Source organism: Manacus candei, unplaced genomic scaffold (assembly GCF_025592945.1).
Source record: "Manacus candei isolate 608988 ecotype Guabito, Panama unplaced genomic scaffold, ASM2559294v1 h1tg000083l, whole genome shotgun sequence".
Lineage (NCBI taxonomy): Eukaryota > Metazoa > Chordata > Aves > Passeriformes > Pipridae > Manacus > Manacus candei.
Genome location: NW_026138131.1, coordinates 1,367,198 through 1,380,516, shown reverse-complemented (window position 1 = coordinate 1,380,516; position 13,319 = coordinate 1,367,198). Strand labels below are relative to the sequence as shown.

General features: G+C 35.7%; 1 protein-coding gene across 4 annotated transcripts in view; it reads left to right on the top strand.

Moving 5' to 3' along the window:
* Nucleotides 1-13,319, top strand: part of CFAP47 (cilia and flagella associated protein 47) — a 287,854-nt gene that overhangs the window by 60,674 nt on the left and 213,861 nt on the right. For all 4 annotated transcript variants that reach the window (XR_007908382.1, XM_051811713.1, XM_051811714.1 and 1 more), the window contains exons 27-33: nucleotides 1,743-1,843; nucleotides 3,909-4,037; nucleotides 4,784-5,036; nucleotides 5,826-6,032; nucleotides 8,628-8,730; nucleotides 9,016-9,147; nucleotides 9,876-10,071. Coding sequence is in view for 3 of the 4 variants with exons in the window: in XM_051811713.1 (XP_051667673.1) it covers nucleotides 1,743-1,843; nucleotides 3,909-4,037; nucleotides 4,784-5,036; nucleotides 5,826-6,032; nucleotides 8,628-8,730; nucleotides 9,016-9,147; nucleotides 9,876-10,071 (1,121 nt within the window). In the remaining variant the exon portion in view is untranslated. The remainder of the gene's footprint in view (nucleotides 1-1,742; nucleotides 1,844-3,908; nucleotides 4,038-4,783; nucleotides 5,037-5,825; nucleotides 6,033-8,627; nucleotides 8,731-9,015; nucleotides 9,148-9,875; nucleotides 10,072-13,319) is intronic.

Sequence of the window (13,319 nt, the reverse complement as noted above, 5' to 3'; positions counted from 1 at the left end):
AATGTGCACTTAGTGTCTTTGCTTTGAGTAGTATCCCTCAGGGAATTTGGATGAGTAGTTAAGCTGTACTGCAGTTGTTCTCAAGCACACTTCTGTGTTTCATTGCTGTGCAAGTTGGAGCACAAATGAAAATTTGGCATATGTCCAAATCTCAAACCAGCACTGAGGATGGAGATGGCTGAGGTAGCACAGTAAAGTCATGGGTTGGAAGTTGGCAAACTTTTCTGTGTTGTTGTTATTGATCTTGTGTGTCTTTAAATGGCTTGGTAAAGTTAGAAAAAACAAGCTCTGACACCTGGTTTGAGCATGTACAAATGTACATTTTGTTCATATAGTAGATGTTGATATACCTCTTATAGCCATCTGTCCTGCTCCTGAGATTTCTGCTGAATAAAAGCAGAAAGGATGACATTAGCTAAAAGAATACTGTGCTACAAGGTGCAACTGGCCAAGACCCTTGTTCCAATAGGATTGACATGTCCTATGAACAAATAAAATCATTGTAGAGCTGGATTATTGATTTAAATAGCTCTTAGCTATGAAATTGGAATTCCAATTTGAATATTTACAGATAAGAAGATGGCTATATTGGACCCTTTCTCTATTTAAAAAGTTTTCTTGAAAGGGTTATCTAAGGAGAGGGAAGCATGAAAGAGAGAATTACTTTCTGGTAGTTTTAAAACATTTCTGTTTTCCTTGATTAAGTTTTTCTATAAAAAAGCAGTAAAATCTGATTATGTCATATATAAATTAATCTGAAAGTTCTTGTGATAGCTTTTAATGTTAATCTAAATTTACAATAAATAGGAATCTCTCAGTATTTTATTTGAAGAAAATAAAATATTTTGTGCAAGGTACATTTCCAATATGCATAATTGTCAATATATTAAAGCAAGATGGATATCAGCATGCTGTGTGAATTATTAAAATACACTTTTCTTTGTATTTTTCACAGCTTAGTCAAAACAGTTAATTAACATTAATGTTAGTTAATAAGTAAATGTGGAGTACAAACGCAGCTATTTAATAACATAGGACTAAGCTCAGTTTAATTACCTGTCAGTTGCAATGAGCTAAGAACATGAATACAGATGGCTAACAGGGTTCCATTGATGGCAATAATTTGCTTGTTGACTGGACTCAGAGATTGAGGTGAAGCACGAAAAAAGGATTAAAAGGGGGATTGCTGCACATTAATATAGCTGCTACAGATAGTACAGACACTCTAGTGAACATTGGAGCATGAACATCAGTTTCTATTATATTGAAGCAATTGCAGTCAATATCTTCTTGTTTTTAAACTGAATTTATTTATTTTTAAGTATTTATTTTGACATTTCTGCAAAGTCTTACAGAAAAAAATGATATATCAAAATAGAAGTTGCTTTTCAAGAAAACTTCCCCTGTCAAAAGTTGTAGGACACTCATAAATGTCAGCTGTGATTTTGATATTTTGTTTTCTTTCTAGAGAGACAGAGTTAATTCATTTCTTGAAATCTCTGCTAACTCTTTCAGACTGATGATACACCTGTACTCATAGTAAAACTATGAAGTGGAAGTACTACACTAAACCTCAGCATTTTGATAGGTGCACTCCCACCTGTGCAATCTCCTGTTGAACCACGACAGAAGAGTGGAGGAGTTGTCTGGACACCTTCATTCTGTCTTTTGTCCTTGTGCTGAAATGTCTCGATTACCATTGCTAAATAGAAAATGGTAACTTCTGTGTTTTGTTTTCAAAGGTTCTCAATTCAGATTGCAGCCACAGCAGAGAATTGTCTTCTTACTTTATACCCATACCTGGCATTTCACTGCTCTGATCAAAAAATTACCTTGAGAAGCCGTAAGTAGTCAACAATCGACCTCTGAAATTATATTATGTCCAGTAGTATTATCAATGTTTTCAGGGTTATAACAGGAATGTGATCATCAAGATGGCACTTTTCCTCATTAATTTCAGGGGGATACTGCAATTAATTTTTTAAAACAATTTAATAACTTCAGTTTTCCTGTTCAAAATGAGGAAAATATATAAATGATTAGGTAATGTTTATTGAAAAAATATTGAACAAACCTAAATTTTACAGCATGTTTTGTGAAGCTTTTATTGTGAGTAGAGAAAATGGCCCAAATAATAGGGAATAAATTTACTTAATTTAAATTGTATTGATAGACAGTGATCATATGTTTTGAAGAAAGCCACATGATATTTTTTTTTAAATATGATCATTATTTGCCTCTTGTGAATTATTTTCAGGGGGTTTTTTTAATTGCTGTCCTTGAAGGGTGAATGGCACAGCCATATTTTAAGTCCTAATAAAAGCCTGTGATCAGAGAGCAGAAATATTTTTGTAATATGTCTCCCTGCCTGCCACCCTCTGCCTGCCTCTCTGTCTCTGTATCTCTGCCTGTGTCCCCCATGCTGACCCCATCTCTACCTCAGTGATCTGTAATCTCTTTACGTGTGGCTGTGCTTATGGGAAGAGATTAGGATCATTGTTTAATTCAGGTTGGAAGGGATACCTGGGAGTCATCTAGTCCAACCTCCTGCTCAAAGCAGGTTCAAGTATGGGGTAGATAACTGTATTTTTTTGGTAGCTGTTGGGATCTGATATGTTTTGATTACAGAGGCAAGACTTTCAGGTAAGCAAGCAAGTCCTTTGATCTGAAACAGATTTAGCTTTAAACAATGAATTTTAAGACTGCATTAACTTAAAATAAGTGTGTTATTTGGAGTATTTAAGAGAAAAGAGAATTAGTACTTGTTCAAAAAGGGATTAGCAAAAAGGCAGACAATGTTTTGGGGTATTTCCCCGCTATAGACTGTAGTTATTGGTCCCATATCATTCAGGGATTATAACACAATAAAATGAAGATAGAAAAGGGGGAGGAAGTATTATCTCTTATTAATGTGTATGGTTTTTTTATTTCTTTTTCCTTGTTTTGTGTGACCAGTAGACCATTTTTGCAAGTTGTCTTTTAAAGATACTTTGTAGGTTTCTCTTGAGGATTAAGCCAAAAATGGTTTTATAAGAAATGATCTCCCATTAATGATTGGATATTTCTGTCCTGCATTGATTGCTTATTGGTTTGTTCACACTATCAGTTTGTATCAATTTTGAAGCAAGTCATTACCACTAAATTCTTTGAGTCTTTTTATGTGTTTTTTTTATAGACTATTTTGGTGTGAAATGGAGTTTAATATGACCAAACCATGTCTTTGAAAGCTATTCAAGAAGGCTTTGCTTCCACTTGGACACCATGCCCTTGTTTTACAGCAATTGCTCCAGATGATACAAATAACAATGCCAGCAATTAAATGTTAATCATACAGAGTTTTCCCTTCTCTTAGTAGTGTGTTTACTTCTCTAGAAACTACACTTGGTTCCTCTTTTGTTCTGGACTGACATCAGAAGTAGCTGGCAGAGGGTCCTCTAATCCTATCATAGGCCAACATGAGAATGTCAGAACATATGTTCTTTCAGAATGATGGATTGCTGAAGTTTACTTCTGAGTTTGGTTTCCAAAATATGTGTTGTTGGGTCTGAGAGAGCTTGATAGTGCTATGCTGAGACTCATTACACAGCTGTGATCAAAAAGTCCTTAAGAATGTTTTGTTCATGACAGAATTCTTGAATTAGCATTGTTTTGATGGGTGCTTTTCAGCAAGTAGGAAAACTCATCCTGTAAAACATACAGTTAATGGAAAAAATATGCAAGAAACTTTTTTTCTGGCCCCCAGTCTAATGACTGAAGGGAGATTTCCATGATGAGTCAAATCAGAACTGCTACTTGATTAATTGAAGCATGAAGTAGGAAAATATAGAAGCAGCTATCCACTTATAATCTATTAGAGCACCGACAATAAAATATGTTTTCTCAAGTGCAACTTCCATCTTGTTTTACAGACTGTAAAGACAGCAGTAGTGCAGAAGTTGTTATGCATCCGTGTTTTACACCCCAATCCCCTTCCCAAAGTATTTCCTCAAGTTCCTTTGGTGGAACCAGTGGCTCAGGCTCTGAAGTTTCTCTGTCAGGTACAATGCAACACATATATTCAATGACCTTGTAAAGAATAAGACTCTTTCCTCCACAATGAATTGTTTTTTCTTCTTAAATCCCAACAAGCCTTTTTTTATTCACAAAGGTATCAGCTAGCTTACTTTTTGCATCATTTAATGTAACATTAAAACTGAAACAGTGGTATTAAAATACATCTTCAAGGACAGTTACCTAAGTTACTTGTGCAATACAAAAATTATTTGTTTTCCTAGTTATCTTTTCATGCAATAATATTGTTGTTATGAACTGGTCAGAATCTAGGAGAGATAAGGATTAAAAGAGGGGATAAAAGTCCAAAGGCTTATAGATGTGGGCTTAATTATACCTATAGAGTAACTGATAAAGTGTCTGAACACTGATCACTAACTTAACCATGCTGTGTGATTGGGGTGGGGAGCTAGCACTGACTGACTGGCAAAGCTGTATCTATTGGAAATGTATGACTGTTTCTTTAAGATTGCTGTCTATGGTTTTGTAAGCCATGTCTGAGTTTATTTTTTGCTGTTTGGGTATTTTTTATTTTGTTTCAGTGGTTTGTTCTATTCCCAAGACAGGTGCATGCCAATTGTTTACTCCCAGAATAAGCTGATCATTTGTTGTCTGAATTTTTTTTGGTTTTTTTTGAAACAATTGTGTGTTAAATATTTTTGTACTAGACAAAAATAGGGAAATAAGGAATATTTCAGGATTTCTTTTTTTTTTGTGTGTGTGTGTCATTCAGAGGTGGATACTGCTTTTGAAAATGAGAGTGCTGAATATGCCAGTGAAGACAGTGAAGTTGTAAGTGAAGAGAGTGAAGTTGTCCGTCGAAGTTGTAGGGAAAAAAATAAACTTGAATTATCTCTTTCTCCTGATGAAGATAAAGAGGAGTACATCTTCTTTCAAAAGACTATAACTGCTATTAAGAGTTGGTTCACGCTCTTTGGCTGGCCTAAGGGACAGAATCCTATTTCAATACCTCATTCACTGAGATGGTAATTAATATCTGCTTACAGAATACTCATGTCTGTCTAACAGAATGTTGGCACATATGTACTAAAGTGTTTTGGATATGATCTAAGGAATATAAACACACTCTAATGTATAGTTTTCTATTAAAATTATAGCTTATATGTGCTGCTTATATGAAAATGTCATCCAGGGGTTATTTTTAACTTTCTGAAATATATTTTCAACTATCATACTCTGGCATATCATAATGCAGTTTATGTTAAATAGGCAGTTCAAATTATGTCACCCTCTGAACTGAAATTGATTCTTCTCCCAGAATGAACACAGTTCTAGCCATTGTCCCTTCTTTGGTGGCATAAGTGGTTTAACAATGTCATTTTTAGCTCACATGATCTAAAGATCAGGAAACATATGGGAAAGAATATTTCATAGTCTTGCAAACACCATGGAAATAAATCAGTCTTAGTGGCATCACTCAGCTGACCTTATCTAGCTTGCTGCTAAATAATGAAGCCACTTTTCTGGGACACAAACACATAGGCATTTATAAACATGATAGGAATCAAAGTTATGTTTGGCAAAAGCATTGACAAACACGAATTTATGTATGAAGTATTTCACATACACATATTAAATATTACATGCACTTCAAAATTCTTGAAGTTCTGTAAAAAGGAAAAATTGCTATACTTTTCCACCTTCCTGCTGCTGTTTTTAATGCATGGCCTATTAAACTTAACATTCTGATACGTGTAATTTTAGATCATTTTGTGCATTTAAAAGAATAATATCAAAGGCTTTTTCTCTCCTAGCGATGTGTGTAAAGTCCAGACGACTATTTCGCAAGATAAGGTTTTTACACGAAACCTCAGCAAAGATAAGGGTTTTTGTGAGATGTTATTCCATCTGTATGGAGAATCATTACCAGGCATTGCAGCGAGCCAGTTACTGTCCCGTGATCCAGTAGAACGAATGTTACAGCTCCACTGGCAGCATTCAGCACTGCTTTCTTTCCTCAAGTAAGTACAAGTATGATGAAATATGCATTCATCCAACTTTTCTTTCCACTCTTTTCAATTCGCATAGTTCAAACATGATTCCAACTGAATGGTGTACAGTAGGTTTTCTTTGATACTTTTTTTTTTTTTGGTGAGGTAGGATTTATGTATTATGACCTTTAATTTGTTTTTACCAAGGTTGTCCTCTGCAGTTTACACTAATCAAAGTGTCCTTTGGAAAGTTATATTTGACACAGAAATTCCACAGGAACTCTGCTTCCTTTATTGCAAAAGAAGATGACTCTCAACCTCAATACTTAGGCAGACTCAGTAGATGATTAGATGAAGTTTTTCATTAATGTTCTTACCATTCCACTGATGTTCTTGGTGGAGCCTGATGGCTCTTCTGTGCAGTCTCCCCCTTGAGCTTTTTCGGGACTCTAGGAATCTTGAAACTAGCATAAATGGTGGGGTTTGCATACTTTAAAATGATGAGTTTTGGGGTAAGTGGATCCCAACCCTTTTTGCTATGCATAACAGCAATTGGAAAGAATTACTTAGGTGTTTTTAAGGTGGTTACTTGGGAATTTTTTAAAGCTTTTTAATAGCTAAATTTTAATAAACGTCTTCAGTTTTACTGAGTTTTGTCTGTTAAGTCACTGATGTATTCAGAGCAGAATTGAAGCAACAACCAGTTGGTCAAGGCTAAGCCAAGCACCTGTTGTACACAGAGTGGCAGTTGTTGAGGTCTGTTGATTAGACATGAATTAGTAATCCATAACAATCTGAGAAAAACCCAGGTTTTCATAGGAAAGCAGTTCTAACTAAATTCCTGGGCTTATCTGTATTTTGATAATCTTGGAGGTCTTTTCCAGTCTGAACCCTTCTATAATTAAATTTGTGCTCAGTATGTGCTTAACATTACCACATCCTGTTAGTTTTCTGCCTCTTCTAGTTTATGTGAATCCTTTAATATTTCTTCATTCCTCCTGATTTATGAATATACTTTTCCTACTTGTACATTTTAAGATCATCTAGAATATTTGCATTTCTTCATGGGTGTTTATAGATCATAGAACAAAAATGTACAATATCTATACTCCTGGCATGACTGTCTGTAGTGATGATAAGACTTCTAGAGCCAGCTGAGATATGAGTAATTTATCTGTGATCTGCTATCCCTGCACGTTTATTGTGATTTGTGGAAAGTCAGCAGACAGTTCTTGGATTTCTTCCACCAACCACTACTTTCTGGTCAGCATAGTTCAAATAAAACATAATTTGTATTTCAAATTTTCCACTTGTCAAGGCAGGTGGATGTTGCTCACTGTTTCAGGAAACATTCCAACTATCAGTTTTATTGTCCTCCACTCAGAGGATTTCCTTGGTGCATTACCACAGCAGTAAAGGAAGAGCTTGGGTATTTTATAGTACAACTAAGTTTTTGCAAGTCCTGTGTCTTGAGGAAAAATGTCTTAACAGTGTGAAAATATTGATCTTGGAGAGCTGGCATCAGCTTAAATATCCACCTGAATGAAGAGGAATTTTTTTGAAGGAATGTTCCTCAGTAGCAAAATGCAGCCAATTATGAGAACATTCAGTTATATAGAGCTTTACTGTGATGACATGTAACCTTGTTATGTAGCATTTCTTGGAAAGAAAATTGTAGATTACACCTATTCCCATGTACCTTCCAAGTGAAAACATCAAAAGGAAGATAGGATACTTGAGAAGATTAATATTTTATAGATTCCAGTCTTTTATTATTTGGGAAGAGCTGAAAATTAAAATGGTTTTCATTGGACAGAGTCTATAGGTGAATGAAAAATGGAGATTTCAGACACGGTAAATTTTAGAACCAGACTATTAACTTGATGCTGGTTTTGGGTCTCTGAATAAAGTATTTTTGTTTTTAAATGAATGACACATGACATTTCAATAATATGAAAAGATAATGTCACCATGTAAAGTATGGAAACTGAGATTATACTGTTACTAGAAAAGTATAATTCTATGGGAAGAGAAATAAGTTGTCATGATCCAAATTTTGAACTGACATTTGACTTTTAATGTGTAAAGTAAATTCATGTTGGACTATATGGTACCAGAAAAGTAGGATCACTTCATTTGAATGAAAGACTGGTTATATAACAAGAAAAGTTAGTTTGATTTTTATTCACTTTAACCATGTCAAAACCACAGAGAACAATTTAAATCTAGTTACGCTATGATAATCTTCCTGACCTAAAAGACAGGAAGCTTTTCTGCTCCCCTGAGAAAAACAAAAATTCTTCATTGTTTTCTCCTTTCCAGCTCATTTGCTTAAACTATGTCATTTGAGGTAAAGAATAGTCTTTCTTCACTTGAAAATTAGGTTTTTTGGTATTCATTCTAATGCAGTTGCCTTTTTCTACTACAATTACTTTTCCTATTGCGTTTATTAGCAACTTGAGAAGGGATGGCAGGTCAGTTTAGCGGTTAACAGAATTTTAAAATACCTTCACTTACACCCATAAGACTTCCAGTATGTATGTGTATGTGAGTGTATATATATCTATATATCTTAAAAACAATTATCTTTTCTACCTATTAACTTTTCCTGCTTTACAATTTCAGGAGCCTAGGGGCATATCTTCCTCATGTTATGCCAGAATTTCTGCTTGAACCTGAAGATTACAAGATATGGATTAAAGTGAAAAAAGAAAAAACTGTACCGAAGGTAGGTTGTTCCTTTTTTTTCCTTTTCTTTTTCTTTTTTTCTTTTTTCTATCTTATGTGTTGCTCCTATTTCCTGATTGCTACTTTCAACTCCTGTCAATTCTGTATTGTAGCTCTTATTCCTGAGATAGTGGCAAACTGTAAATGGTTCTACCCTTGGTCACTATTGCACTATAGTAGATGTTACCAGTAATTTATGCCACTGATGCCTTATTGTCCTCTTGTGAATTTCCATCCAAACTGCTGAAATGAATATGGAAAATAAATCCCATCCCTTTTTCTGAAGGTGGAGTTGAATATGGGAGATGTGAAAAGCTCAGACAGATTTAGTGACAAGAATATATTCGTCCTGGAGGACAGCACATTTGAGACAGCGAGCAAACGAGCTTGGACAGATGTGCTACTGCAGATATACAAGGTAAACCTCAGATATGTTTACTACAAAATTTCGAGGAACTGATGGCCAAAACCTTTGTTTTGAAAAAGATCTGTGGTATATTCCGTGTTTGTTTTTTTTTTTTCCCAAACAGATCTGAAAAACTAAATACTTTTTAAGTATTTTATTTCTCTCTATCAGAGAAGGAAAAAGGAAGAGTAAGAACATTGTAGTTTTCATAGTTCTAATACTTTAACAGTGAACTAACATGTTCCTGCTAGGAAATGTTATATTAGTACAGTCTGTATTTTGTAGAATATGACAGACTTGGTGCTCTGACCACTTTCCTAGGGAGCCTGTTCCAGTGACCGACCACCACTGAGTGCAGAACCTTTTCCTGATATCCAAACTGAACATGCAGCTTCATTCCCTTTCCTTGTGTCTTGTCACTGGTCACCAGAGAGAGGAGATCAGCCCCTTTGCCTTTGCTGCTCTCCTTGAGGAACATGTAGACTGTGATGAGATCACTCTTCAGCCTTTTCCAAGCTGAACAAACCAAGTGATCTCAGCTGCTTCTCGTACATCTTGCCCTGGAGACATATCACACCTTGGTGTTGGGTATCGGTTGTGTGGATGCTAATGTGTAAACTCTTTAACCTTTTCTATATTAGGAAAGGCTTTTGTTTTTTGAATTTGATGCTTATTTTTAATCCTTCCACTTGAAACTCTTTTTACAATTCATGTTTTAAAACACGTTTTTATCATTTCAGGTGTTTGTTCTTCGACGTGTTTCTTCCCATAGCAAAACTGACCCATCCAGCTTGGAAAGCATGCAGAACATGCCAAGAATAAAACCAGAACCTTTATCCAGTAATATATATTCTTCATATGAACGAAAAATCCTCACCTGGTTGAATAACAATTATGAGACAAATCGAAAAATTGTGTGGAAAGATTGTCAAAAAGGTGAGAATTCTTTCACTATGCTCTTCCTTCTAACACTCCTTTTGTAGACTTTTACAGTTATTATTCATAGAGATACATAACAACTTATCATCGACAGTATGTTTTGGGAGATAAGTCACTGCCTGCCCATTTGTATTTCTTTTCCTTGTGTTTCTGTGTTCCAAGAACAGCATCTTTTGACCAGCACTGTTTATGATAGACCTTCTGTGTTGTTTGTGATCTTACCGTTTTTAGCTAGGCATAAAGGGTGAAGTGTTGTGAACCTTTTCACTTTCTTCTTTCTAATTTCTGACATTAACTGACATTAACTAACAGTAATTACTTTATCCTAATTTTCCTGTTTATACTCACACAGAGTTGTTAGTATTTGTGCTTATAGTGGTGTGTTTGAGAGCTAGCTTTTCAGAATTTTTAGAATTTTTGTGTATCCTTTATTCCAATGACATTTAGCAAGGTAATAGAGACTAAGGTTCCAGATTATAAATCTTGTCCTACTTGCAAGAGCAATTTGACTCTCATGATTGCTTGGATAAGGTTAGATAAAATGATCTTTTTTATTTAAGACTGATCTAACCATTTCTGGTATTCAAATCTGATAAAACTGTTCAACCCCTAGTAATTATTACCTCCTTTTCCTTGTATGATTTTCCCCTTTTGCTTCTTGACCCTAACTTCATTGCCTTTTTCAGCATTACTTTGAATGGGTAGTGAACCCCTAGAAAGGCCAGTCTGATGTTGAGCTGGGAGGGCCTCCAGAATGGTTCATAAACCACGTACAGAAAAGGTTTTCTAGTGTTATTTTTGCCTTGAGTGATTTCTGACCTGTCTGAATTATGGATAATCTATTTGCATATCATCTTCCAGAAGTCTCACTTGGGCATATGCTTTGAATATCCCTCTGCTTCTCTTCCTTTACTGTATAGAAGCAAATTAAACTGGATATTCTCAAATGTGTTGAATAATTCTGCTGATAAGGTTGAAAGGTCAGTCTATACCCCTGCATCCAATAGAAATGGATTTCTAGCTGTCAGCTCCTAGCTTGATTCTGCTCTTATGATTAACTCAGGGAGCTTCCTAGGTAAAGTAACATGCCCTACAGTAGGTATTTGCCATGTATTATTTTTTGTTTTCTGTGTCTAATGGAACTGTCTCACAGATGCAAGCACTCTGCTCTGCTGGGTGTTATCTGAGTCCTGTGTGTATAGGTGACAACTTGCAGAGAGAATGGCTATATCTGGCCAGTGTTGTGGCTCCTCATAAATGCTGCAGGGATGTATTCCTCATCCCAACTGTCTCCCCTCTTTATTGTGGGCTTCAGTAATACAGATGTGGAGGCATGGCTGACCTTGTTCTGGTCTGTGGGAACTCATGGGGAAGAATGTAAATGTCAAAATGCATCTTATTTAGCATTAAAATTTTAATTGAGTTATAATCTCTAAAGATGAGAGGAGTGAACCTAAACCCTTAAGTCCAGATCTAGTGGATGCTACTGGACCAAAAAGCTCCAAATGTCCAAGTGGAATATGTACAAATAATGCATTTTAAGGAGTGAATTATTGCAAGTGTTGTTTAGAGTATATAGTTATGTAACAAATTACAATATTAAAATGAGTCTATTTTTAATAAGTCATCCTATGCTTGTCAGCAATTGTACAGTAGGGTGTTTTTTTGCAATTATTTAGTTCTAAAGACTTCTGAAAATTGGCACCCAAAGAGAACAATTTAATCACAATATTAGGGTTCTCAGAAAATTTGATAAATCATTCTGATCATGCATATAACTCAATAGGTTGATGCATTCATTTGTGCAGATGTGGTTGTAGCTTTGACTCTAGGTCACAGGTGAAAATGAATTTTGTGGTTACTGCCAGAGGACATTTATCTGTGTTACAGTTATCTCTTACAATTTCACTTAATTATAATTTACTGCTTTCAGAGAAGTGCAAGATTGGAAGGAGGAGACTATATATGTTTCTCTGTGTGGGAAATTAGAGATACTGCCTTGCTATATCAACTTCTTTATAGGTTTTTTGGTTCATGAGTTCTATATTCTGTTTGCTGTAGGGCACACAGAAACAGCTTGGTGTATGCACATAAGCATGCCCTTTTATTTTGCTTCTGTTTCCATTTCTCTCACAAAACTGCATAAATGAGCATTGCTGAAGATCTAATAACCAAAAAAGAGAAAATTCTGAAAAATTGTAAATTCATAGTAAGGCTGTTATACCTTTGCATTACCAAAGTTCTTAGCTGTGTGATCTTTTGTTCTGTTCCACAGATGACTTGCCTCAATATGTCTCTGAATCCTCTGTTTTAACCTTCACTTTCCTCTTACTTACTTTGCTTTTATTGCCTCAGAATGAATTGGTGTCTGCTGCTGTGCTGTTCTTTTGGCTAAATGGGGCAGAGAATCTGATGGCAAAGGGCACAGAAAAGACTTGAGATACTCAATGCCTCCTTCTTTACCTTAGTCTTTACTGGCGAGGCTGTCACTGAACAATTCCAGGCCCCTTAGGTGAATGGGAAAATCCTACTCTTGGTAGAGTAGGATTAGATTCGCAAGCACCTAAACGAACTGGACAAACACAAGTCCAAGGGACCCAATAGGATGCACCAACAAGTGCTGAGGGAGCTGACCACTGTCATTTTGGGACCATACTCAGTGACCTTGGAAAGGTCAGGACAATCAGGGGGGAAAGTTTGGGAGAGGTTTGGAAGAAATGTCTTTCCTATCTGAAGGAAGGAGAATCTGGGAAGCTACAGGCCAGTCAACCACGTTTTATTTCTTGGGATGGAGTAAACAATCTTTGGAAACATTGCCAAACACACAAAGTATAAAAACCTTCTTGAGTCATCACCATAAATTTACAAAGGCAATTTAATTTACAAATCATACTTGATTAACCTGATTGCCTTTCATGATGACATGACCAACTCAGTGGACAGATGGAAAGCAGTGGATGGTTTTATCTCAACTTTAGCATGGCTTTAACGTTCTCATTAAAAAAATGATGAAGTGCAGGCTAGTTAAGAGGCCAGTGAGTTGGAATGAAATTATGCTGAACTGCCAGGCTTAAAGGATTATGGTCAGTGAGTGGCACAAAGTCTGGCTGAGGATTGGTGACCAGTGATGTCCCTCAGGGTCATTAGACTGAATTTGTTGTTTAAGCTCATATGCTGCAGAAGGGCTTATGTATCTTAGCAGATTTAATGTCCTGATATACTATTGGTCCTTTAAGTTTTATGAT